This window comes from Ambystoma mexicanum, chromosome 4q, assembly GCF_040938575.1.
Source record: "Ambystoma mexicanum isolate Mex_15411 chromosome 4q, UKY_AmexF1_1, whole genome shotgun sequence".
NCBI classification, from domain to species: domain Eukaryota; kingdom Metazoa; phylum Chordata; class Amphibia; order Caudata; family Ambystomatidae; genus Ambystoma; species Ambystoma mexicanum.
Genome location: NC_090928.1, coordinates 1,059,188,202 through 1,059,215,891, shown reverse-complemented (window position 1 = coordinate 1,059,215,891; position 27,690 = coordinate 1,059,188,202). Strand labels below are relative to the sequence as shown.

The window sequence follows — 27,690 nt, the reverse complement described above, 5'->3', positions numbered from 1 at the left end:
GGGTAATGGACATATCTGTATCAAAGGGCTTGATGCCGCATTTAATTAGAACTAGAATGAGAAGTTGGGATTAAGTGGGTTATAAAACAATGTCAGAAGTTGTTCCATGTTGTCTAGAAAAGCAAATATGTTGATCATATATTTTTACATGACGTTAGTCTTCAAAAGAGTAATGTAGATGAAGTGATACTTTAATGAGGTAATAGGAATAAAATCCATTAGCATAAAATAAATGGTTTAGGTTAAGCCTCATTCAAGGGCTGACAGGACTAACATTAACCAGTGTGATAAATCTGTGAGTTTTCACTTCTCCCCTAGTGGGTGACCTTTCAGGAAGTGCGTCCACCGTATAATAGTCCCCCTGGATTTGGTGCACTGGGAGAGGATCACATGGGAGAGGAAGCTCCTTATGGGACTAGGGACAACTTCACCTGAGAACACGGTATAGCTCCGCTTTGTTAGATCCTCCCTCTTTCCCCACGCCGACTCTCCTTCCCTTTTTCCAACCATTGCCAATATGTTTTATTGTAAGATCAACCATCTTAGTATGTTAGACCCGATTAGTGGCCCTGAAAATACAAATTGCTTTCCCTCTAGCTCCAATTCAAGTACGGTGAAGAAGATGATGAGCAGGAGTATGAAGACCCCTCAAGAGGACCAGAGTGAACCGTCTAGTCTCTCATGTCATTTGAGTGGTCAAAGGAAGTATAAAATAGCAGAGGGAAACCAACATGGGAAGAGCCATCCTCCGACGAGGAAACCTCAGGAGACGCCAACCCGGCGAACACAGAAACGCACCAGGAGGCGCTAAGCACAAAGATAGTCCAGGGAGAAGGAGCTACTTCGTACGCTGCCTGACTAACCTTCCACACGTCCCAACGTCCCTCAAGCTGCTGGAAAGCAAAAGCGCAGCTTGAGAGGGGAGCAGCGATTTGCGTAGCAACAGCCGACGAGGAGAGGAACCCGAATTAAGCTGGAGATGGAAGATCCAGCCAGAGGAAGAATTATTGACCGCCGCCGGCCCGAGAGGAACACCGGAGCGCTGCTGGTGCTACACATCGGAGCACCGGTGCTTGGAAGACGCAAATCACAGGTACGCAGGCAGACAGAGAGGTGCTAGAGGTCTGGGAGGAGATTGGGAACATCGACCGAACACGAGATAAGAGGGTCTGGCACTCCCAGAATATGAGAGAAAGAAAAAAATACTTGTATGCTTGGCAGGAGAGTAAAGCAAGCAGGCAAGAGACATTATTGCACGTCTAGGACCCGCACCCATATGACAGCCAGAGAATAAGAAGCTCTGGTATCCTGAGAGAAACAGACAGTCCAAAAGGAAGCATATGCTTGGCAAGAGAGAAAAACCAAGCTCTTGAGACCACATATTGTGTGTCTGGCACCAGCACCCACTTGAGAACCAGAGGATCTGGGACCCCAATAGCAAAAGACAGATCAGAAGAAAACTATGATTGTCACTAGATCATCCAGCAGTTTTTGGTGTTTGATATTCTTTTTCCGTTTCTTACAGCTTCTCGAGTTCTATGGGGACCCAGAAGGTGTCCAGCGACTGCTGAACGATTATGCTTATGACAGCAAGTACCCAGCCAACCCTAATGCGCATGTGTTTTTGTATGCATTCCTGAAGAGAAGTGGGGAACCCACAGAGTCTTTGATAAAAGTCCTGATGGTAAGACGTGCAGAGTTTGTTTTCCTTAAGTGTTTTGATTTGGCAAAAATGGCACCACCCAGAAAAATGGCTTCATGCTTTCTCATTGCAACACATTTAAACACTTCTGTGATTCGAGGCCTAAATCATTTGATATATTAATGGCTTATATCTCAATTTCAAGATGTTTTCCTGCACTGAACCCAATTGTCAGTGTTGAGCACCTCACCTAGAGTGAGCATTCAGAACACTGCAAAAGAACCATCTGTATTTTTTATTTTAGTTCTTATAGTGCAAGTGCACCCAAAGCAATGTCAGAACATTTTATACAGAAGAATAAACAGTGGGTTTGAAACATTTCTCCCTTACAAAGAGAAGGGGCGGGGTAAAGAGGGAGTAATTGAAGGGGAAGGGAAACAGGGTTTTGGAAAGGGAAACGGATGCATTATAAATTGCCTGTGAGAACGTTTAAATGCCCTTAAGCAAGATGCAGAATACAAAGGTATTTGGGTTCCATGAACAAAGGTTGGCATCGCAGCTGAAAAGGAAGGGAGCTCCAATGTCTAAGTGTGATACTGAGGGGTACTTTTTTATTTTTTTATTTTTATTATTGCGCCATAGCCGAACATCGACTTTTCACATTACAAAAAAAAAGATTAATTAAAGAAATTCATTAAAAAACACAATTCACATAAACAATCCAGTCTAAGCCTAGACGTTTCCTCTTTTATTAGGAACACGAAGCGGGTAAGATGATTCAAGGCACGCCACTAAACGCAGAATATTGAGTATATATTAGGCCACAAGCCTGCAGAACTTGAATATCATGTATAGTCAATGTGGTCTCGTGGGCCGCTATTAGCCTATCCCGAAAGATTTCTGATGACAACCAATCTTCCCTGTTCACAAATTGCGAGAGAAACTTCACCCTATGTCCTGCGTACCCCGGCACTCCACCAGGATGAGTCTGAGCGACAGTACTCTTTTTCCTCTCAAAATGGGCAGTGTTTTATTGCCTCTGTGTTCAAATCCCAATGGGAAAACATTTCACCTGTGTGTATCAGGCGAAGTCTGACTCTCAGGAATACCCATTGTTCCCTTGATATAGGGAAACGTCTCAGATATCTGGGTAAGAAACCAATCTTTTTATCAAAAGGCAATAGTGATTAAGCCAGGGTCAACTTGCGCATGCTGTTAATCGTACGGATCCAATCCGTTCGCGTCAAGGTGCCCTTCACCTTCATTGGATTGGTGATTAGAGTTTCAACATCACCGTCCCATTCCGGCAATACCCCGGACACAAGAGACTTCAGGTTGAGCAGGAATGGTGATGATAGATGTTCAAAATGCATACCATTATCCTCATAAAGAGAGTTTGCCTGTGGGTCCATGATCGATCTGTAAAGTGAAATGAGCCTCCATTCTACTTGCGACCGGAGAGACCTTAAACCTAACTCTTATCTTAAAATGGCCATTGGTAAATTCTGGGGGAGGCCCAACACCCTCTTCCATATTCGACCCTCCAGTCTTAATCAGTTGGTTTTCCATGTGAGAGGTTTGGCTTCGAGACCATACAGAATAATTGGAATGACGTTGGCGGTATAGAACTTGATCAAAGGCAATAGGGAATATTTACAAAATGTGGTCATGAGTTTCCCCATCTGGCATGTTAATTGGGAAGCCTTCCCAATGAAGTCCATGGCAATTTGGCTCATTTCGGGGGAAGTCTATAGTGAGAAACCCAAGTGCACCACCTCACCGGGATCATATGTTCGCCCAAGGTCCACTTGCAATTGGCCATCTGCCTACCTGGTCTTTTAAAGACCAATATTTCTGATTTCCCCGAGTCAATTAGCATATCATTCTCTTTTGCTTATCGACCCAGGAAAACCAAAAGATGCTGCAGGCCACCTGCAGTGTAATCAAAGAGGACGATATCGTTGGCATAAGCCAGCCATCTAATGGGTCAGAAACCTAATTTGGGGCTGGCCAATGCAGACAAATCTAGTACCTTCCCCAAATCTGCAAGGTAAAGGTTGAAGAGGAAGGGAGCAATTAAGCACCCCTGTCTAACTCCCCTCTCAACCTCTACCAAGTCAGACAGGTGCCCCCTGGTGTCTAACCTAACCCTCAGATAAATGTCCTCATGCAAAATTGACAACATGACCAACAGAGCCTTGCGCCAACCCCCCCGCCCCCGCCCCAAGTCTCCAGTTTTTCCCCAAAGCCGATCCCTATTGACTGTATTGAATGCTTTGGAGAGGTCTATCCACGTTCCATAAGGCGCCGGACCAGCCATCACTCAGGATGTTTCGTAGAGTATACCCAGGGCTATCCCAGTCAATGCCGTGGAAAGACCTCTCTGGAATCTTGACAATATGTTATTTTGCCTGGCCCACTGCTCCAGCTCTCTCAGCAGTAGCCCGACAAATATTTTACTCTCTACGTCCTCTAAGGGCGATCGGATGGATAATTCGCTGCATCTGTCCGATCTCCCCCTTGAAGATTGGAATCATTATTTAGGTTTTCCAAGACGGAGGAAACTGTCTTTTGGCCAGGAGCTAACATCCACAACCACATAGTTACATTTCCTTGAGGACTTGATGGGTCAAACAATTTGGCCCTGCCGCTCTAGAGGAAGATGATTTGCAGATCAGGTTGAATAAGAGACTCTCCGAATACTCCAGCTCCCAGGATGTATTGGGGATCCTGAAGCAGGACTTTTTGGAAACCTTTTTGTAGAGGGCACTAAAATGTATACACCATTTTAACTCTGCCATCACATTACTTTGGAGGCTTACCTGTGGGACCTCTCAATGTTTAAGGAGGGCCCAAAAAGTGTACGAGCTGTTCTTACTCAACGTTCCGAACATCAGCTTGCTATCTTTTTGGAGGCGGAGGAATCTTGGTTGCCGGGACCAGTTCCTATAGTCCCTCATGAGATTGCCCAGTCTTACCATGTATTCCTCAGACTCCAAAATTCCACGCCCCAGTTCCTTTACTGCTCTACCCAACTCCCTCTTCTTGCCCATGTTGCTTCATCAAATGTATGTTGATGTGTGGGGCGCTTGCGAAACTTCGTCCTAGGGGGTTAGTCTATAGCCCACAAAAACTCCTGAAAGTTTAATGGACTGCAATTAAACTTTAGCCTAGAATCGGGCATCCCCTTACAGGATCTTTGGAGCTCACTAATTAAGTGGATGCCATGCCGTTCAAACTTCATGTACCTGTTCCTCCCATTATTGACGATTACTGCTTGCATTGGGCTAGCCGTTGCCTCGATAGACCCCAGGTCACAGTGGCCTCCAGGCAACCATGATCACTGCTTCCCCAGTCCTTGGCTTGGAAATTATTACGTATCTCAAAAAGCATAAGGGACAGGAACAGATAATCAATGGTCGAACTGGAGAGTCACCTTCTCCAGGTTGCAGCCGGGGGAACATCCCCCCTCTATTGCATCATTCACCATTACCAAATTCCATTCTGAGAAGAAAGATACCTATCCCCCCTCCGGCCATTACTCGCTTTGTGGCCGATCTACCCTGACAGGTTGGTGTAACAATGCACTCTGCATTTAAAATCCCTAGCCAGGAGAATGTTGGCTCCTGAATTATCTGAATTTACCCTAACCAGTAGGTCTGATACGTAATTCATGAAGGTTGTCTGCTCTGAGCATGCAGGGTTCCAATATAAGTTCATAATTATCAGTGTCTGCACCTGATCTGTGCATCGTATCTCCAATGTGGCTGCCAATATTCCTTTTGGTTTGGAGGGAAAGGCTTCATTCGAAGGGATTGTGTCCTCCGACGTATTCCTTATCTTAGATATCTCTTTCCAGCTTTGCTGGCCTCGGAAATTTTTTCTCTCTAGAGGGCGCTGCGCGTCGACGTCCGCCGAGTCGATGGAGTGATGCCGCCGCCGTGTCGACGTCATCCTGCCTATAAAGGCCGCGCGCAGCGTCCGTTGCTCAGTTCCGTTTTTCCGCGCTTACTCAGTGCCTCGGAATATCGTTGCTCAGTTTCGTAGAGATATTATTCCATTTTCCTCGAGATATTCGAGCCATACTCGATGGCTTCCTCGTCTGAACCGACGACCCCTCGGTCCGGCTTTAAAAAATGCCGAGACTGTGGAAAAAAGATGTCGCTGACGGACCCTCACAGGGTCTGTCTGTGGTGTTTGGGAGCTGAACACCATTGTTCGGAGTGCGAGGACTGTATGTCCATGACAGCTAAGGCCCTGAAGGAGTGTAGGGGGAAGCTGGAAAAAGGTAAGACTTCTAAAGCTTCTTCTTCCTCGACGAAGTCGAGACATTAGTCTCCTCGTCACCATTCGCGCTCCAGGTCTCGAAGCGGGTCCCATCACTCCTCGAGATCGAAGCACTCGAAAAGGAGACGCCGAAGATCCCCTTCTTCGTCCTCCTCTTCCTCTGTTTCACCTAAGAGAATCCCCTGCCCCACGAAACATAGTTCCCGGGCTGAATGGGAGGAATTCCGAAAAAATATGATGAGCGTCTTCGAGAAAGCGGCCTCGACCCCCTCGAAGACTGCCGAGAGCGATGCTCTGGTCGAAAGACCCGAAGGTCCAAAACGCCGCGAGTCGTAGCACCCGGCGAAGGAAGCTTCTCGAGTGCGTCACGAACCCTCGAGTAAAGCAAAGACCTCGAATCCTTCTTCGAAGGTTCCGTCGACGCCGAGGTCGGTGTCTTCGACGCCGTAGTCGAAGGGACCTTCGACACACGGGTCTGTCGACTCGACGCCATCCTCAACACCGGCGTCGACGCCAAGGAAAGTCACGGTTGCGGCACACCCAGTGGCTATTCCCAGGTCTTCGATGACGATGTCGTCGAGATTGTCGATATCCTCAAGCAGAATTCCGATTCTATCGAGGACCTCGAGGCCTCCACCTTTGTTTTCGACACCACGTTCGAAGCCTTCGGCGTCGACGACATCGACGTTTTCGAGGCCGATTACGACAAGTTTGGCACCCTCTGCCTTGGAGATGGGTTTCACACCCTTTGTGAGTTCAGACCAATTGAGAACAATGTCCTCAATTATGGAAGAGGGAGAACTGTCTGACCAAGAAGAGACATTTGAGTTGCAGGGATCTGCAACCCCAGTTCAAGAGGAGTTATCCTCAGAGGAACACAGATTAAAGGAACTCCATGATTCCTTACATCAGGCAAGTGGTTTAGACACTTCCCCAGATGTGGAGTTCGCTAGGCCAGACCCGGGGGAGCATGCTGAAACCCCTTATAGAGCCGTAATGGCCAGGATTACAGAATTTATGGGGTGGTCAACACCTTCACAGGCTTTCCAACAGGATGACCTCACGGATATTCTTGATAAAGGTCCACAGGAGGATCCTGTAGTACCTTTTCATAAAGCTCTTCAAAGAAAAATAATGACGAACTGGGAAACCCCAGATGTCGTCCCGGCAGTAAATAAACTGTCTACTAAATACAGGGTATCTTCTGCAGACCCTGAGTTTTTGTCCAAACACCCATACCCAGAAAGTCTGGTGGTACAGGCAGCATCTTCTACTGACATCAAGACTTCTTACCCTACCGTCCCACAGGACAGGGTCGATAAAAAATACGATGCTCTGGCTAAGAAAGTCTTTTCGGCATGTAGCATGACGTTAAAATCTATTAATGCTACTTGCACCCTTGCTAGATTTAGCCATACACTTTGGGAGTGTGCTTCTACAGCGGCTGACTGCATCCCGGAGGGAGAAGAAAGGGAGGCGTTCCTAAATATAAAGGACGGTAAAGACGCTATGTGCGAATCCCTCCAGACGGGCATTGATTCGGCTGACAGTATCAGCAGAGCAATGGCGGCAAGTACAACAACCAGGAGATTTGCTTGGTTGAGAAAGTCTGGTTTTGCCCCAGATGTGCAAGCCAGGCTCTTGAACATGCCATTTGATGGCTCTTCTTTGTTTGGGAAAAAGTCGGATGACAGTTTAGAAAAACTGCAAATATCAAAGGCAGCAGCAAAATCCCTAGGCGCTGCAATCCGTCAGACACCTTTTCGCCCCACAGGAACCTCAGCGAGAGGCAAGTCCTTTCGCTTCTACTCCGCATTCGGAAGAGGTAGAGGACGACCGGCTCAAAGGGGACAAAGAAGAACTACCCGAGGTGGACGGGGTAGATATTCAAAAGCCGCAGCAACAGCAGGTGCCTCTTTACCATCGGCATCTGCATCAGCCGCCCCAAAACCACTCTGAGAACTTCCCTCACAAGACACCTGTAGGAGGCAGGTTAACTCAACATTTGGTGGAATGGCAGGCTATCACGTCAGATGCTTGGGCATTGGAGACAGTTGCACAAGGTTACTGCCTGCCTCTCCTACGCATACCTCAGAGGATCATCCACCGGGGATCAGCTCTCAAAAAGCTCCAGATCCACTCCTCTTGCAGGAAATTTTAGACCTGCTAGAGAAAGGTGCCATAGAACCGGTACCTGTAGCGGAGAGGAACAAGGGCTGGTACTCCCCTTACTTTCTCATACCAAAGAAAGACGGAGGACTGAGACCCATCTTGGACTTGCGAGAATTGAACAAATTCCTCAGGAAAGACAAATTCAAGATGGTAACTCTCTCTCAGATCCTTCAGGCCCTTCAGTTCCAGGACTGGTTGGTATCTCTGGACCTTCAGGACGCTTATTTTCATGTGCCAATCCATCTCAAACACAGGAAATACCTGAGGTTCGCAATTGGCAACTCTCATTATCAATTTCGAGTGCTGCCATTTGGGCTGACCTCCGCCCCGAGGGTCTTCACCAAGTTAATGTCGGTAGTGGGTGCAAGTCTAAGGAGGGAAGGGATTCTTGTCTACCCCTACCTGGACGATTGGTTGATCAGAGCTGTATCTTCGGAACAACCTCAGATCCAGCTAGATCATGTTTGCCACTCCCTTCACAGACTGGGCTTCTCCCTCAATTTAAAGAAGTCACAAATGATACCATCGCAGAGACTCCCGTTCATTGGAGCGATCCTGGACACTTCCCTGGGAAAAGCCTCGCCACCAGAGGTGAGGGCTCAAGATATTCTACAGATGGTCACCAAGTTTCAAAATGCCCAAAGTCTCCCAGCCTTCGACTTTTTGAGGTTGCTAGGCCTCATGGCATCCTGCATTTTCCTAGTGCCAGAGGCTCGCCTGAGAATGAGATCTCTCCAGTGGGCACTGAGAACTCAGTGGTCACAATTCTCAGGGAGAATGACAGATCTTCTTCAGGTTCCCGACAGGGTGGCTCGAGACCTTCAGTGGTGGGCCTGTCAGGAGAACATTCTGAAAGGAGAGCAGTTTTGGCAACCTTGGCCGGAGATAACAGTAGTCACGGATGCCTCACTCACGGGGTGGGGAGCCCACGCCAACGACTTGACCATCAGCGGTCGTTGGTCTCCATCGGAGTCCAGACTACATATCAACCTGTTAGAGCTGAGGGCCATCAGACTTGCGCTGAAGGCTTTTCTGCCATCTGTACAAGGAAAGAATGTCCTGATAATGACGGACAACACAGTGGCCATGCATTACCTCAACAAAAGAGGAGGCGTAGGATCACTACCTCTGTGCAGAGAGGCGATGCAGCTCTGGTTTTGGGCAATCCAAGAAGGAATCGCTCTATCGGCAGTTCACCTAGCCGGAGAGAAGAACTTGACAGTGGACGCTCTGAGCAGGCAGAGCACAGTCTCCCACGAGTGGGAACTAGCTCAGAAAGTCCTTCAAGAGATCTTCGCCCTTTGGGGAACCCCTCAGGTGGCTCTGCTCGCCACCAGTGTCCACAGGAAGTGCGATCTGTTCTGTTCAAGGGAATTTCCCCCGAGAGGAGCTCTGGGAGACGCATTCATAGTGGACTGGGAGTTTCCACTCCTGTACACGTTTCCACCGGTCCCTGTCATTCCTCAAATGATCAGGAGGTTGAGAAGATTCCGGAAAACCATGATCCTAATTGCCCCGGATTGGGCCAGGAGAACGTGGTACCCGGACCTTCTAGACTTGTCCATCTGCCCTCCAATTCGACTTCCACTCAGAGAGAATCTGCTCTCACAGAAGGGAGGTCAGGTTCTCCATCCAGACATCAAAACCCTCAACCTTCACGCTTGGCTTCTGAAAGGCTGAGGTACAAGGATTGGGACCTCCCTGATGACGTTATGGAGTTGTTGCTTTCGGCAAGAAGGCCAGCAACAAAATCTTTATACCGCTGCCGTTGGAACAGATTTTGCAGCTGGTGTAGGGAAAAGAATATCGATCCCTTTTCATGTGGTACACCAATGGTTTTGTCGTTCCTACTTTATTTAGCGAATTCAGGCCTTCAAGTTGGCACCATCAAGGGCTATCTCGCAGCGTTATCCATCTTTAAGCGCACTGCGGAAGAACCATCCTATTTCAAGTTACCCTTGGTAATACAGTTTCTAAAGGGGTTAACTAACGTTTATCCCCCAAGACCATTCCAGGTTCCCCTATGGGATTTAAATTTAGTCCTAACTTTCCAGATGGGCACACCTTTCGAACCACTCCACTCTTGTTTGTTAAGATTTCTTACCCTTAAGACTGTTTTATTAGTAGCACTTACATCTGCTAGAAGGGTGAGCGAGTTACAAGCTCTTTCTTGTAAACCCCCTAATACAATCTTTCACAAAGACAAAGTTGTTCTGCAAGTGAAGCCTAATTTCCTCCCAAATGTGGTTTCTGAATTTCATATCACACAGAAGATTACCCTTCCATCTTTCTATCCTCCTCCCCATCCGGGGAAAGAGGAAGAGAGGTTACACAGGCTGGACCCAAGAAGGGCTTTAAGTTTTTACATTAGTAGACTGGCTAGGATAAGACAAGCAGACCAGATGTTTGTAGGCTACGGAGGTCACAAGCTGGGGCTACCGATAACTAAGCAGACCATTTCCAGATGGATTATTTTAGCCATTTTGGAATGTTATAAACTAGCAGGAAAAGAGCCCCCTCAAAATCTTAGGGCTCATTCGACCAGAGGTATCGCAGCTTCATCGGCCCTCAAAAGAGGAGTGCCAGTTCGAGACATTTGTGCGGCTGCCACATGGTCATCCGTCCATACCTTTACACGGTTTTACAACTTGGATTCCTCCTCCATTCAGGAAACTAGGTTTGGAAGGGCAGTATTGCACTCTATTCATCAATAAGAGGAAGCATGAAGTCAGTACTCCCACCTCCAATAACAGAATACTGCTATGGGAGCCTATCTAAGATAAGGAATACGTCGGAGGACACAATCCCTTCGAAGAACAAGTTACTTCTTACCTTGTAATGTTCTTTCGATGGGATGTTCCTCCAACGTATTCCTTATCGACCCTCCCATCCATCCCCGCAGTACTACTTCCCTTGTTGTTGCAGCTTACGCTCCTTCAGGGTGATTAGTTGAGTCCAGAAAGAATTATTGTGGGCTACAAAACGGAACTGAGCAACGGACGCTGCGCGCGGCCTTTATAGGCAGGATGACGTCGACACGGCGGCTGTTGAGGGACATCGACTCGGCAGACGTCGACGCACAGCGCCCTCTAGAGAGAAAAAATTTCCGAGGCCAGCAAAGCTGGAAAGAAATATCTAAGAGAAGGAATACGTCGGAGGAACATCCCATCGAAAGAACGTTACAAGGTAAGATGTAACTTGTTCATCTCTGTTATTATAGAGTTACGAGTGGCAATAATGAGCCCACTTGAAGGACTCCTCCACCCACTGATGCAATGCTGCTTGATGTGTGATAGTAAAGCCCCCATCTAGAATGAGTTAACAAACCACGTTTCTTGGAAGAATATCAGATCATTGCAACCAAAAATTGCCCCTTTCATGGTCCTGTTCTTAAAAGAACTGGAACCCCTCGTATTCCAGCTTGCGAACCGCCACTCCTTTTTAACTAGAGGAACTCAACCCACACCCCCAACTTCTGAAAAACTTGACTCAAGATTTTGGGAAGCAAAAACCAGACGTTCATTTGTGACTCGCATTGTGGATCAGACCTCCCATTTACTAAAGCTAACTCAAGTATATGTATTTTACTGGGGGACTTCCCAGTTTGTGTCTCCTCTGTCAAGGGACCCCCCGGATGTCACCCTTGATTCCCTAACCAGTAGAGTTGTGTAAACCTCCAAGCCCTGCTTCCCAAGGTCGCCACAAACCACAGGAAGGCATTTGCCCCAATCTTTGATCGCAATCCCAACTCCACCAGTGAAACAGTGTCATCAAAGGGGAACTGGACAAACTCATTGTTGTTAGTGGAGAAAAGATCCAGATCCAGAATTTCCCTGGAAAAGTTTAAAATGGCTCTGCGATTCAAAGGGTTATTTCACTGCCTTTCACAGAGCACCTCAGCCATAGTCTTGGAATAGAAAAGGGAGCTATCTCCACATCCTCAGCCACTGATTAATGGCCGGAGGATCTACCTCTTCACACCTTTCATTAACCGATGAACAGGTCCCCAAAAATGTCAATCCCAGGGGATGAGCCACCCCTACAGGTAGTACTCCATATGTGATTGGGCCCTTCAGAAGTTAGCAATCGGCTGCTGCCCATCGTGGCCTGGGGATCCAGCTTTTTCCGCTGCAGGAAAATGGGAGCCCATTTTATCGGTTTTGGCATATGAATTGTTTGGATAACAGTAGAATTTCCAGCAAGCTTTTCAGGCTTCTTCCCCTGCACAAAGATGGTGGCCCATTTTTATCCATTTGGGCATGTTTGCATGGGCTACTATAAGGTTTCTAGAGGACTGTGGCCTGTTGGGAGTTATCTTCCCAGATCGAGCAATCTGAGGGGGTTCAGTGGTTTGAAGTTAACACAGGGTCAGACCACATGTCTGTCTGTACCCAGATACTTGCCCTGACCACCCACACCTCAGATGTCTTTCGATTCTTGCAGTTCTTAACCGATTGCTTATCGTAGGAGACTGGTGTCTCACCCTAGGTTACCAAAAGTTAAGCACCGCGGCCCAATGGATCTGGGATGGTCAAAAGACTCCTGCGTCCATTTTAAAACCTCTGGCTGAGGCTCTGAAGGGAGTGAATAAAAGTAACAGTGCCTATGTTCTTAATTCTCCTAGATTTATGCCTTGGTTTTTTTCCCTTCGGCCGATCACAATTCCTGGCTCTCGTTTTTATTCCTCTTTGCTTTGCTCCTCCTACGGTGGTGAAAAGGAAGGGAGCGCCAATGTGAAAGTGTGCTACTGAGGGTTACTGTTATTTGGTGAAAAACTAACATTTGTGAAAGGATGTAAGCAGAGAGTAGTGATGTGCAGAGGCGTAGCCAGGATTGTCTAACAAGAGGGGCCTGAATCGAAGGTTGGTTGGCCCACCGCAGTAAAATTCATCTGTAAATGCCCACACCGCGCTCTTGAGTGGGCATTTACAGATTATGGGTAGGCCTTGTCCCCTCCGACCCTATCCTGTCTACGCCTTTGGTGATGTGGCCCAATTTTAAGCAACCTATCATATATACATACTGTTACAGGGGATCCCTCTCAACCTGTGGTGGGAGGCCTAAGAGGTTTTTCACCATAGCCACTCCTGCCTCAGAGGTGGGGGTGTGAGAGTTGGGAGAAACTCAGTCTCTGTCCCTTTTACCTCTGCCTGCATGACTGAAATAAGTACCACCTTTTTTCCACCTTTTTTGCCCCACACATGTATTGCAGTATGCTGGCCAGTTTGTTTCTCTTTTTCCCATAACTCTACATCGCCTAAAAGGCCGACCTGGATAGGAGTAGCGAGGAACTGTAGGCCTGTGGAGCAACCAGCACAACAAACCAGAAATCCCTGTGCTCTCAGCGACAAGAACTGTGGACATTATCTTACCTGCAGCAAAACTGCAGAGCGGTCTGCACAGCAAACCAGCAATCCCAGCGCTCTATGCATCATGAACTGTGCCAAGTCTTTTACCTGCACCAAAACCATGGAGTGGCCTGCACATCAAGCTGGCAATCCTAAGGCTTAGTGCGACACAAACTGCAGCAATATTCTTATCTTCAGCAGGACCACAGAGCAGTTTCCATATCAATCCAGCATTGACGAGTCTTCGTTCAGACCTGGCACGAATTGGGACATTGATTGCATTCAGAGTTGTCTGCCATTATCAAATGCCTGGGTAGGTGCGCTCCAAGGATGGGGGGGGGGGTTACAGCCCATTGTATGCATTTCCCTATCTGTTACCCACCCCTAGGGACAAGCAAGGCAGCAGTTGGCCTGGGGAACCAACTTAGGAAGAGAACCAATAGAGGGGCAAGAGGGAGGAATAAAAGGGGCACAGGAAATGGCAAGCGGTGGGTTGTTTGGGTGATGTCAATGGAGGAGAAGGAATTCTGAATGTATAAAGGGTTGGCCCGGGCAAGATGGTGGTTCAAGCAATAGTTATTAAGTTTTGGATGCCAGATTGCAATGTATAATCCTTAACCTGAGCATGCATTTGTCTCCGATGTCTACAAGGGGAATAGAGCTTGTCTGCCTAAAATGTAGACTCTAAATGTAAATAATGTGGTCTCTCTTAGGAAACGCCCTATGATCATGTTTTGTTTGGCCAGATCTATAGCTCTAATCTGCCTGTTGGAAGAGCCCCACGAATGGCTATGGCAGGCATCAGTATTTCTAATGTCAGTTTCCAAAGCCATGGAGGTTGTTCACACCACTGTCTGGGTTTTTGGTATTTTGATCCAGAAACAAGACTGTCTGATGCTTAAAAACTGTGTGTTAAAAAGGAATATGGGTCTTGGAACTGTATGCTTAGTGGGGATGTTTTGTGTTTGTGTCTTACCTTGTTGCTGATGACAGTCTTGCCCTAGATTCATTTTTGCTTTTGATCTCTCATTCACCTTCAGTGATTGGTGGGGACTAAAATTTCACATTTATAGATCTGTCCCAGGTCCTCTGGCTGAGATACATACTAAGATCTGCGCATCTATTTCTATAATGGTGCAGGACTTTTGTTTAAGTAATATAGCTTCGAGGGGATTGGGTCCTCCGACGTATTCCATATCTATGACAGGTAATGTACACAGCCCATTCCTCCGGTGTCGCTTGCATGGTGGGATAAGCGACCTGCCGATGGGCGGAGTCCTCGGAAGAGGACGGGGAAGGGGAAGGCGACCTATGCCGGCGCTTCCTGGAATGACTAGAAGAGGCGGAGGAGTGGCGAGACCGACTCCTGGAAGGAGACCCACCGGACGTCTGACGACGACGCAGAGTCTCACCCCTCGAGTCATCGGTCGAAAGACCTCGACTTCCGGGGCTTAGACACCCGACCTAACGACAGTTTCTTCTTGCGTTCCCGCAAGGCCTTCGCAGTGAGCGACTGGCAGTCGACACAGTCGTCCGTATCGCGGGCCTTCCCGAGGCACCAGAGGCAGGCGTTGTGCGAGTCCGTAACCGACATCTTGGACCAACAGTCCCTGCAGTTCTTGAAGCCCGGACGCGGGGTCGAAGATGAGAAAGACATCGCCATGAACAGGTCTTCACACCAACCGAACAGGTTCAACGAACCGAGAAAGAAAACAGCAACTCCGAGTCGAGGCGTACCGAGATTCACGAAGCGAACACGTTCGCGGAAAAAACGGAACTGAGGCTATGGGCGTTGTGCGTCCTACTTATCACATCACATCGGGTGCCGTCGGAGGAGGTCCTCGGGGACGGCGCATCGACGTCATCGACGCAGACGCCAAAGATTTTCCGAAGAAGCACAGCTGTGGACATTACCTGTCATAGATATGGAATACGTCGTCGGACCATCCCATCGAAAGAACGTTACCAGGTAAGAAAGTAACTTGTTCGATATGTGCATCAACCGGAAATACGCTTATCTCTAGTGGTTGCTATCACAGCAATGTCAGGCTGGGCTTTCCTCATTTCCTGCTTCATTATATGCACTTGTTCAGCTATTTTCTCAGTTGCATTCTTAGGTCCCGGTCTGATTAGTACTATAATTAAGCTGGGGGGCCACATGAAATCGAGGACAAGAGACTGGAGGCTTAATGCTCCTTCATTGAATGTGGAGGCCAACCAAGATGAGATGATTGGATTGATCCATGACTATTTTTCTCTTGAACTTACGTTTGTCAAAACGTCAGATAGTAATGCCATAATTCCACTTAGCCCGAGTGCTCAGGCTATTCACACCCGTGAGTTGGCTAAATCTAACTGCAATACCCCCAAAAACCAGTGGTGTCTCAGAGTGGCATTCCTTTGCAGCGATATATCCAAGTGTAGAATATGCTGCAGAACATGTGATGGCCTGGTGATGACCAGGAATATTTCGCGTGTTTTTAGATCTGTCAATCTTTCCAAGGTACAATCTAGTAATAACAAGTTCCCTCGTTTTGGGTCGCTCCCACCGCGAATAAGCAGTGGACCATGCAGTAGTCGCAGATCCTAGATGCTCTGTTCAAGGAGCTTAGCGCATCCCAGTATGCATGTGGTTCAGCAAGATCCAAGATGGCAGACCAGCCTTTTAGAGGCTTGGCTAGCATTGAAGCGAAAATTAGAGCAGATACAACTGGTATGTGGAGGCCCAGGCAATTCAACCAATGCCTAAGTAGGGAAAAGGATCATGCCCAGTTGAACTACCTAAACACAAGCCTAGCACAGCTGGAGGGAAGGAACCGCTATAAAAGCCCACACAGGGAACACAGTGATGTCGGAGTTTGGAGTAGTGAAGCAGGGAGTGAAGGAGCAGGACAGTTGGGAGTGTGAGGATTTGAGGGTGCAGGAAGAGGGGAGACATGAGTGTGAAGAAGTTAAAGAGCCAAGAGGAGGGAAGGAAGCAGAGGCAGTGAAGGAGGGGAAGAAGAGGAAAATGTAAAACCTCAGAAGAAAGGAATATAAGAAGTTAGAAGGGTGAATGCTAGGTAGTCGGAGAAGAAAAACAGTGAGAGATGCGGTCAGTGGGAAGTCCTTTGGAGATGCAGGGAGAGTGCCAAAAAGAAGGTCAGACAGCACAAGCATAGTTGTTATCGTGGAGAAATGAGGAGGAACATACAAGTGCTAGAATCTCAATGATGTTAGACTACAGCCAGTTTCAGGGCTAGAAGTGTGGGCTAGTTTCGGGCCAGGTAAAAGTGAGTCACCGCAACAAAGAGGGGAGCAAGACTGGGCTTTGAGGTAGCGGGCTAAGGGCTCCAAGTCAAGGAGGTGAACGAGGACCCATACTTGCACCTAGTCATCCTTTGGGCATTCCTTACTTTTGGGAGATGCTGTGGAACTTACTCAAGAAATATGTGATATGATATGGCATTTTTAACGCACCTGTACACAAGTGTTTCAAGGCGCGCACATTCTGCAACAAGAGTCCTCGATTCAGCTTGGCGATGCTATCCATCTAGAGGCCAGCATGGAGCAATAGACTGAGTAACACAAGTCATGTCCCCAACAGTGGCTATTTGAACTAGAGACATGCTTTGTGAAAAAGGGCTGCTAGTCAGACCGGGATAGAACCGTATAGGGATGATTGGTACCAGAGACCTTGCCTTATTGCCTTATGCAGCAGGAAAGAACTGATTTGTGAAATTTGCTTACATGGGGTTCCATTCACCAGCAGGCAAATCAGGATTGGGGACGGGGACCACACAAGAAATGACCAAGGCAACCCTATTAACATAATAGTAATATGACATCCTGGGAAAACCAAGCAAGATTTTGTTGTTGTTTATATAACGTGTGAAAAAAGAGAATTCCAAAGAAAATTGCTAATAACATCGATATCCTGACTAAAGACTTGTTGTGCCCTTACAGGTGGAAAGGGGATGGAAGCCTAATTAGTATAGAACTTTCAAGGAAAGAGGTGGGGGATACATCTGCAACAGGCCTCTTTTATTTACAGTTCAACCATTGTTAGCGGTCATCTTTTGTTTATTCCTCATCCTGGGTGATTGTAAAACCACAATCGAGACACTATCCATCAATTGCTTTGGTGTCTTAGTTGGTGCTTCCTACGGTCTTTGGGAAAGTGCCCAAATGTGAATAGTATTTGTTTGTTACTTTGATATACTGACCTACTAGAAAGGAATCAAGTAGGTACTCATTCACTGGATAGGTTAACAGAGGATGTGTGTTTACCATGTTGTAATTCAATGTACTCTTTTCTATTTTTCTCTATGTGAATTCTGGGATGAATGTTAACGTTTGGCTCTAGACATTTTCCCAAAACATAGAGGCCATCTGTCTATTTCATCTCTGAAAGTGCTAAAGGCCATGTTCTCAAGTGTGTGCACCTGGCAAGCACCCACACAAACCCCACCCTCCACACACACGCCGTTACTCCTACACCCCTGCCTCCCCATATCTTTAGGTTACTTTAGGTAACCCTCCACCTAACCTCGCCACAGATGACCATTCTGACAATATCCAGAACTCCCGCAATATGCTAGAATATCGCCCTACAGCCTACCCTAACCTCATGACCCGGAACGACAGACTAGGCTGTAGACTCCCCATACTACTCAGCAAAATGACCAACAATCCTACAACTAAAGTCACTAATAAAAACTCCATTGCAAACACTGTGCCACTGAAAGGAGCCCTACTTAATGTTAGATCCCTTGTGGCCCACCCTACGGAAATTGCCGACATCATCCGTTCAGCAGACCTGGATTTCCTCGCCACCACAGAAACTTGGCTTCGTGCAGCAGCAGGTCCCTCTCTAACCCTCGCGGTTCCAGACAACTACTCCATCCTCAGGGCAGACAGACCTAATGCCCGTGGAGGAGGTGTAGCACTTATATTCAAATCCGCGCTTGACATTAGATCTGTGACCTCCCCTCCTCTAAATTCTTGTGAACACCTATCCATTAAAATTCAAACCACTCCTAAGAATACTATCGCCCTGAAACTACTATACAGACCCCCTGGTCCCATAGGTTCCTTCGAGGAAGATATAACCTCCCTCATAGCTGAAAAATCTAAACCTTTATCACAGAATATTATTCTAGGTGACTTTAACCTGGGATACAATGATCCTCACGACACCCCAGCATCCTCCCTTGCTAATGCACTTTGCGAACACAACTACATTCAACTCAACACCTTACCTACACATCAGAAAGGCAGAACCTTAGACTGGCTTGCTGCCCACAACTGTAACATTACCTGCAAAGACCCCCAACCACTTATATGGAACGACCACTTCCTACTTTCATTTGACATTAGCACTAATAACACACACCACACACAGTGCCCTCCTGCACCAGCATGTCTGACGAGAAACAAGCGGAACATTACCGCTGAAGCCCTCATCCCATTGGTTCTACCCACCCTAAACATGATCCCCAACACATCGGACCTTAACTTACTAGTGGAGACCTACAATAATGCCATGACAAAAGCTATTGACCCTGTTGCCCCTCTAAAACTACGTAATGGTAAACCCAAAGCACATCTTAACTCCTGGTACACACCAGAACTTAAAATACTAAGAAATAAAAAGTCCAAAATGGAAACCCTTTGGAAAATGAACCCATCAGAGGAACACAAAATCAATCTCACAAATGCATCCTCCCTTTATAAAAAAGAAATAATTTGCACCAAAAAGGAAGCCTACAATACAAGAATAAGTAATGCAAGCTCCAGTACCAAATAATTATTCACCATCCTGAAGGAGTTAGAAAACCCCAATCCACCTACGGACTTGTCCATGAAGGACCAACTCTGGTGCACTAGTATCCAAGATGCCCTTGCAAACAAAATAAAAGACTACAACTTTCTAATAGTAGCCCCACCCCTAGCCCCCCTATCCCTAGCCCACCCACCACCACTAACACTAACCATAGCTTCACCTTAAAAAAAGTAACCGTACTAGAAGTGCAAACAAATCATAACCTCCCTCAAACCGTCAAACTGCAAAGGGGACAGTTGCCCCGAACAGATTATAAAAGATGCAGCAAGAGACCTCGCCCCCTTCATTTCCAAGCTCATAAACGTATCATTCTCCACCAGTTCGGTACCCAACAATTTGAAACAATCATGGGTCCTCCCGCTACTAAAAAAAACAGACCTTGGACCCAGCCATCCCCACAAATTACAGGCCTATCACAACCGTTCCCTTCCTGTTAAAAATCCTTGACAATGTTGCTTACTTGCAAATTCAGCATTACCTAGAGTCCAACCAATTACTCGGATTGTGTCAGTCTGGCTTCCGGCCTCAACATGGAACAGAAACGGCCCTTGTTGGTCTTAAAAGTCAGATTGATGAAATTGAAGACAAGGGCAAGGCTGCCATCCTACTCCTTTTAGATCTCTCAGCAGCCTTCGACTTGGTCGACCATAAAATACTCTGCAACCACCTCTCCTCAGCCGCCCACTTTTCCCCCTCTGCTGTCACGTGGATACAGTTCTTCCTGGCCAATAGAACTATGAGAGTCTTCTCTCCGGTGGCAGCAGCAGACCCCATCCCTATCACTTGCGGTGTCCCACAAGGCTCACATGTTTCACCCACCCTATACAATATCTTTACAAAGCCCCTCTTTGATAAACTGGATCGTCTGGGTGTCACCTACACATACTACGCGGATGACACCCAGATACTCCTTACCACCTCGAGCAACTACAATACTGATGTAGCCAGGATCAACGAAATCTTCTCTGTCATTCAGGCATGAATGGCCACACATGGCCTCTGTCTGAATGACGAGAAGACTGAATTGGTCATTGTTGGCTCACCTAACACCTTGCAAAAACTAAGTCCCAACTACTCCAACATCATAATTGATGGCAATACCATCCCGGTTGCCAAAAACGTGAAAACACTTGGCTGCTACCTCGATGCCAATATTAACCTCACTAAGCAAGTCAACTCGACCGCTTCAGCCACTGCCTACACAGGAAAACTAATTAGAGCTTCTAGACCATTTCTTTCCCCCAACAGTGGCCTCACGCTAGCTAGAGCTCTTATACAATCTAAGTGAGACTACTGTAATAGCCTCTACTTAGGGGCCAACCAAGCGATAATTAGTAAACTCCAAGTCCTTCAAAACAATGCGCTACGGGCAGCGCTAAACATTCCCAGGTGTGAGCACATCTCTGCCACCAGAACTACATGCAAATGGCTCACTATCCAACATAAAATCGATCTAAAAACTCTCTGCCTCACTTACAGAGCTCTCAACCATCTAGCCCCCACCTACCTTACTAACAAATTCACCATGAAATCTTCCATCAGAACAACGAGATCTTCCAATACCTTATGTCTCACAGTACCCAGATTTACCTCTAAAAGAGCTGGAGGCTCGAGCTTCACTGTCCTCGCCTCCCAAGTCTGGAACGCCCTGCCACTGAATATTAAATCATCCAACTCCTTCCAGTCGTTCAGAAAACTTGGCATTGGGTGGCTTCTGACAAAAAGTCAACCTTGAAGTTAGACTTCGCTATAAACTGTACATATTGCACATGTCTCATTTTTGTCATTATTGGTTGCTATTACCTCCACTCTGTATATAACTGTGTTCAACTATTACTGCTTACTATCATGTACTGTGCCTTGTAACTTGTACTAAGCACCCTTTTACTCCCGGGTCCGGAGCGCTATAGAAATAAAATAAACAAACCGACTCGTCCTTAACACACCCTTACTACAAATGAGATCTTGAAGGGGTGCCGGGATTGTGGTGTAAATGGGCAGGATGAGACAGTGGATTGAGTGGAATGGAGAGTGACTCTGGGATGCTTGCCAGAGAGCAGTAGGGGGCAGCTCCTTGGGGGTGAGTAGGAGGAGACTGTGGGGAATACATAAGCACATTTGAATAATGTTTATTTAGGGTTCTACTAGTAGCTCTTAATCGTATAAGTTATTGTCAACAAGTAGTTTGGAAACGTCTGAACAAGTCCTGCCGCCTTGTGGACTGAATTAGGTCATCAGGACTGACTGGTTACTGGTTGGGAAGCAAACTGGTCAACCCTGTTAAATCTTTACATAAATTACTCCAGAAGGTTAATGTACATTTTTCAGCACCCTAGTTGGTGTACACTTGACAGCCTGTCTACTGTTTTTTTCCTTCTACCAGATTTTCATTTGTGTGATGGAGGGGTTCTAGACTCTGACTGGTGAGATATCTTATATATTTTCCTTGATTGGTTTACTAACCCCTTTCTCCCTATGATGCATAATCGGGGACGGTCTTCCTGTGCGAGTCACATCACAGTTAGCTGTGCTCTATTTGTTTGGTGGTAGACATTACTTTATAAATGCCCTGATTGGCATCCTTTTGTTAGAAATCCAGTATGAACAGATACACCCTTTCACACAAAGGAAACCAGCGCAGAAGGCCACATGTGGTCTTAGCCAGCCTCGGAAGAGTGAGGTCCAGTTCTGCTCAGGTATGTGAATGATGGCTGGAATTCCTCAACAGAATCCACATTGTGATTGTTTGCCGGAGCATGAACTCCTTAACGTTTCACTGTGGTGGCTGCCATATTTTAGAATGGATGCACCCTTCTTATAGGATGATGATTTTGCCTTATGTTCCTAATAGTCTTATTTAACCTTTGAGTTTGCTCCAGTAAACTGTCTTACCCTTGAACAACTCCTAAGGTACAAAGAACAGGTAACCAAACCAAAGAAACCTATGAGAAACCTCTCCTCCAAAACAACTTGCTTAAACTAGCCTAACAGTACAGGTCTGCCTGTGTCTGCAGATGCCACATTGCTGGAGGGGGCAGCGTTTAATGGCAGAAAGGTGCCCTTTCCCGTGTTGGCATAATTGGGCTGAAAGTCCTGAGGAGTCATTATCCCCAGAAGAAGCCTTGTCCTCATTCCTGCACAGATCAGACACAGAGAGGTGAGAAAACTGAAAAACGGAGCACTGCTAACGAATTAAGGGCAAGTCCTGTTTCTAAAGAATTGAAGAACCAAAAAGAACTCTACAGGGTTCGGTTGCACTGAGCGGTGTTCCCTAGTCAGAGTTGGACTATGACTTAATCTGTCTGGTACCATGTCCGTACCAACAGCGAACAGCACAGGTGCACTGTATCCCACATGTGACACTTCACCATGCCTATTCTTCAGCACCTTCTCCAGATGGCCTCCTGTCATCCTGCTTGCCTGTAGCATTTGTGTAGCTACCTGAACCGGCTGAGAAACCAAAAACAATCCCTGCCACTGGTGAACTTGGACTTCTCAAGCTTACAATGTTTGCCATTTAGCGGTACACTCTCAAATAATGCCATACGAGATTGAGGTCAGTGCTTAGCATTGAACCCATCTTTGACATTAGTGGGCGGTACCACAGCATCAAGACTGTTGGCCTCATTACGAGTATGGCAGTAAGTGGTAAGATTGGAAGTAACGTAATTACCTCCAATTTTACCACCATACCAAATTAGGAGTTTTGGCTTTGAGTGGAAGATTTACCTCTAGCAAAACCATGGAGGTAAATATTGCCACTCAACGCCAAAAAATCAGCAGAACTGGTAGAATTACTGCCGTGATAATTCTGCAAAAAAAAGCCCCTTTGGGTCCATATGGACCCAATATAAATTGGGATTTACACTGCTACCACCACTTGTGATCAGGCGGAAATTCTGCTTGAACAAGTGGCGCTAATGGGAAATCTGTTTGGTGGTATTTCAGAGGATTTTCCTCTGTAATACCTCCAAACTTGTAATGAGGCCCATCCAGCTCAACCAATCAGAAGCCAATACCTTGGAGAAGCATAGTCCCAGCAGAAAGGGCTTGAAATCCTAGGTTCTCTTGCCGATTTGCTTTGATCCCCAAATTATCTGCTGGACATCGAACACTGTGGGTGACTAACTGGTATAAAAACAATCTCTGTTCACTAAAATAATCTTATTAACAGGTACTTACCTGCAACCAGCAAACCGATACTTCACAGAAGATAGTATACGTTTTAAAAACCACTTTCTGTGAACAATCTCTTATTTATGTATTTATTTATTTTATTTTGGCACTTGTAGAGTGCACCGCACCCAGAGGCATCTAGGCGCTGCTTACAGTAAACATAACCTGGTGATAAGAGCGCAGACGGCATAATTATATTGTTAAGTAATCAGTGAACACTAATGCATACAACATTGTCCGATCAGAGAACACACAAGAATGATGCAGGTCCTGTAGGGCTAAAACAGACTTATAGGCTTTGTGAGAAAAGCCATGTTTTTAGGCATTTACGGAAGGTCCAAAATAAGGGTTCTAAACTTGGAGGAAAGGGGAAAGGGAAGTGCACGCCAGTGTTTAGCGTCCACAGTCTGAAACTGAGGCCCCCTGTTTTTGTAGTCTGAACCTGGGTGTAGAAAGGCGTTGTGAGTAGGTAGTCTGAGTGGGCCTGGTAGATTGTGGTTTGGCAGATTTTTGTGACGGGTATTTAGGTACAGTGTTTCAGAGCCGTAATAAGTGTTTGGAATAGAATGCGTTCTCGAACAGGCAGCCAGTGTACGTTTCTTCTGGCTGAGGAGATAGGGTCTCTTTTAGGGATGTTAAGAGCTGCTCTTAGCGCATTATTCTGTATGACCTGAAGTTGTTTAATACTACAGGAGGCAGTTCCAGCTAAGAGGGCGTTGCAATAGTCTAATCTGGAGACTGAGGGTTCTTGCAATAGTAATGCAGCAGTCTGCGGAGAGGAATGGTCTGCAGGCATTAGTAGGTTTTGTGGTGTAGGCTGCATAAGAGGCAATAGCGTTTACATGCCTGGTTAGTGAAAGAGAGAAGTCGAGGTACCCCTCAGAGTTTTCACTTCTTTGGAAACTGGTATGGTGATTCTGTCAGTGATAAATGACTTGTATGCTCCATCCATTTTATTTAGCAGTGACTGCGAGCCAATCAGGAGCAGCTCCGTTTTGTTATCGTTGAGGCATAGTGAGTATAAGGTCATCCATGCCTGAATAGTTTAGTAGATCGAACTCAGTGTATTTGCGTCCTTATCATAAGTGCCTGAGATGGGTAAAATAATCTGGATATCGTCTGCATAGTTATGCCCAGGGTGTTGAGGAGGTCGAAGAGCAGTTTTGTGAAGATATTATATAGCGTGGGAGATGCACCTGAGTCTTGAGAACACGCTCATTGTTCTGTTTGAGAGGAAGGATGAGATCCAGGCTGTAGCTGTGGGAGAGAGGTAGCCTGGCAATGAGAGGTGGTGCCAGAGAATGTGATGCTCTCCCACATCAAAGGCTGCTGAAAGGTCCAGTAAGAGAAGGAGAGCTAGTTTGCTATGGTCTTTAAACTCCTCTATTTGGATGTTTAGGTCTAGAAGTGCTGATTCAGTGCGGTGACCTGGCCAGAATCCAGATTGGCGCAGTCCGAGGAAGTTGTTGGATTCCAAATGTTTTTGTATCTGAAGGTAGGCTGCTCTGTCTAATATTTTGAGTAGAAATGGGACTGTTGTAATGAGGCGATAATTAGTAGGATGTTTGAATTTGTTAATCTTTTATAACGTGTTTAATACCGGGGACCAGTCTCTAAGCTGAGTGACCGGGATTCGAACCTGTGTTGTTCTGCACTGGCAAACACGTTGTCCCTGAGCTATCCTCCCTGTCCAATGCTATACATTTTGTTACACTGTATCTTAGCCACACATTGGCATCTTGCGCTGCCACGTCTCGTTCTGGGTGAGGCCAGGCATGTTGCGGGGAAACTCTGTTGCTTAGCTTTGGGTTATTCTCCCTTCTACTCCTTCCTGCTGTGAACACTCAACCCTCAGAGAATGTATGCAAATATAAGAAAGTTCATACAACTGCTAATTTCTTCCCTGAATCTGCTTTTAGTATCTTGTCAGAGTGGATAGTTCATGGGTAGAATGCTCACCTCTCAAATGCTGCCAGGCTGCCCTTTGTAAGTTAGAATACCAGGGAATGGCTGATGTATCCTTTAATCCCTTTGAGTACAGCAAATTGAGTGCCATTCAATGGGGGTAATAATAAGAACTTTTAGGAAAGCTCTTAGTCGGTCAAAGCGTCCGGCATGACGAGCTATACAAGAGCACACGTGATTATCTAAAGCTCCCACTCACCTCTCTGGAGGGGTAATCTTTGCTTGTAATACATTGGAAATAGCCTTTAAACAATTCTAGGTCAGCCACATTGGAATACTTTAATATTTTGACACCTTATAACTGTTTTGTATTATTCATGAATTAAACATAGCAATTGCTGTCTTCTAATTGTAAAGCTGTTGGATACATGCCAGTTGTGTTTTGTGAACTTGAAAACTAACAATAAGTAATGACTGCTTTGAAAATATAGTGAGCCCTTCAGTGTAGCCTACTTAGCGTTAGCATTAAACAAGGGAACCGGAATCTAGGTTGTCCTATGCAAAGTTATTGTTCTTTTTTTATTTATAATGCTCCCGAACTAAAATTTATAAATTAGAATTGAAAAAGAATGACTGGTATTGGTCAAGTGAATATAGTGAGGGTACACTGCGAACTACCTGTTGGTATTGTTGGAGGGAGAAAGGACTGTGACCGGTTTTCCAGGGATTGATCTGAGCCCAGTAAACAAACTCTGCAAAATCTTTGCTGTTTTTGATTATAAGCAACACGATGGCTCAGCACTTTGTCACGGGTACGAATCCTAGTCAAAACTCTTTTGTCAGTGCATAAAAGCATGTGGGAAAAATTATGAAGCGCTATAAAAAAGATGTCATACTATAAATTACGATCTTGATTGAGGCAGGTCAATTTCCTGCTGCTTGATGTAAAGGGACCCAATGGGCATAGAAAAATCTTCAAGCCCTCTAAGACTGAAAAAAAACATCCTACAGATGGTTTGGATCTGTAGCTTGATTCTTCTTTTTGTTCTGGTATTTGATATTTTGTAAAGCGTTGTATGTATGCATCATTCTGAGCCCATATTGGACAAGGCTATTTGGAAGAGAAGGGAAGGGAGGGGAGGTGAGCGTGTGCTTGGCAAGACCTTACACATGCTGTTCAAGACGCTACACCTGGCTTGGTTGGTAATTGTTTTGGATCCGTATAAGTGTGTTCCAATTGACCAGAGGTTCTATAGCACTGGGTTGTTAGCTTTCACGGAAAGGCCCTCTTGAAAGCCGGAGTTTTTTATGCTTTTTGTTTCAGACGATTGTGTTGCAGTTTTTAGTTACTGGGATAGGGCATTTAAAGCCAGCCAGCTCCCGACTGGGTCCTTTTTCTGAATCTAGTGGATCCAGGGGGGTTCTGTGTTCCAGGAGCAGGGTCTCTGGTGTCTTGAGGATGTATTTTGGTCTCCAGGTGCTCCCAAGTTGCAAGCTACTCTCCTAGTTGTACACAGGATCTTGAAGTTGACTTGCTGTGGGTTCCGGAGTCCGCTTAGGCTTTTTAAGGCACCCTGTTATGGTCTGCAGGTGGACAGCAGACTATATTTGTTTGTATTATTTCTTGGGTAGCCCATTTAGAAGGCTGTTAGGGTAGTCCACCGTTGATTGGGCCAATTACTGAATTGAGTAGATTAGTTTGTTTGTGGTCAGTGAACGTGAATATCAATGTTTGTCTGCCTGTCATACTGTCGTATGGTTGATTTTTATTTTTGGAAGGAAAACCTTTACATAATGTGAAAACATGTTCTCAATGTTTGTTGAATGCTAAAGGGTAATGATCTTGTATTGTTGTTTGTGAGTATGATTGGACTGGTATGTCTGGCCTATTCTTTCCCATTGTTTTCCCCCCTGTAATGGAAACGAACTTATACGCCTTGTTTGATGTATTTTACATAGGGTGTACATTTAATTAGTTGTTCTAACACATTTTACAGTAATGTATCATCCTTATGTAATGTATGTGCCGTAAAATGATCTCAGCGGTAGCGATCATCACACACAGGGCTGCAGGGCTGCATTCAGTCCCGGTTTTGGCCTGTTTTATGAAGCATCCTTCAGAGCCAGTACTGTGTGTATTCTGCTCCAGAGGCATCCTTCTACTTTACCCGGCCATGGGAACCCCTAGTTGAAAGGGCTGTGGCCATCGCAGAGAAGACCCCATTTTTAAAAAAAATGTTTTCTTTAATGTGATATAGGTTGAAAATAAATTCAAACTTTACACATGTTAAAAAGAAGAAACAACAAATGTTATATACATTAATACATAAATACCA

At 46.0% G+C, this 27,690-nt stretch overlaps 1 protein-coding gene across 4 annotated transcripts in view; it reads left to right on the top strand.

The window, feature by feature from the left end:
* The window catches only part of TAF1A (TATA-box binding protein associated factor, RNA polymerase I subunit A), a 524,191-nt gene that overhangs the window by 329,451 nt on the left and 167,050 nt on the right, over positions 1-27,690 (top strand). For all 4 annotated transcript variants that reach the window (XM_069608604.1, XM_069608607.1, XM_069608605.1 and 1 more), the window contains one exon: positions 1,526-1,684. In XM_069608604.1, coding sequence (XP_069464705.1) covers positions 1,526-1,684 — 159 coding nt within the window. The remainder of the gene's footprint in view (positions 1-1,525; positions 1,685-27,690) is intronic.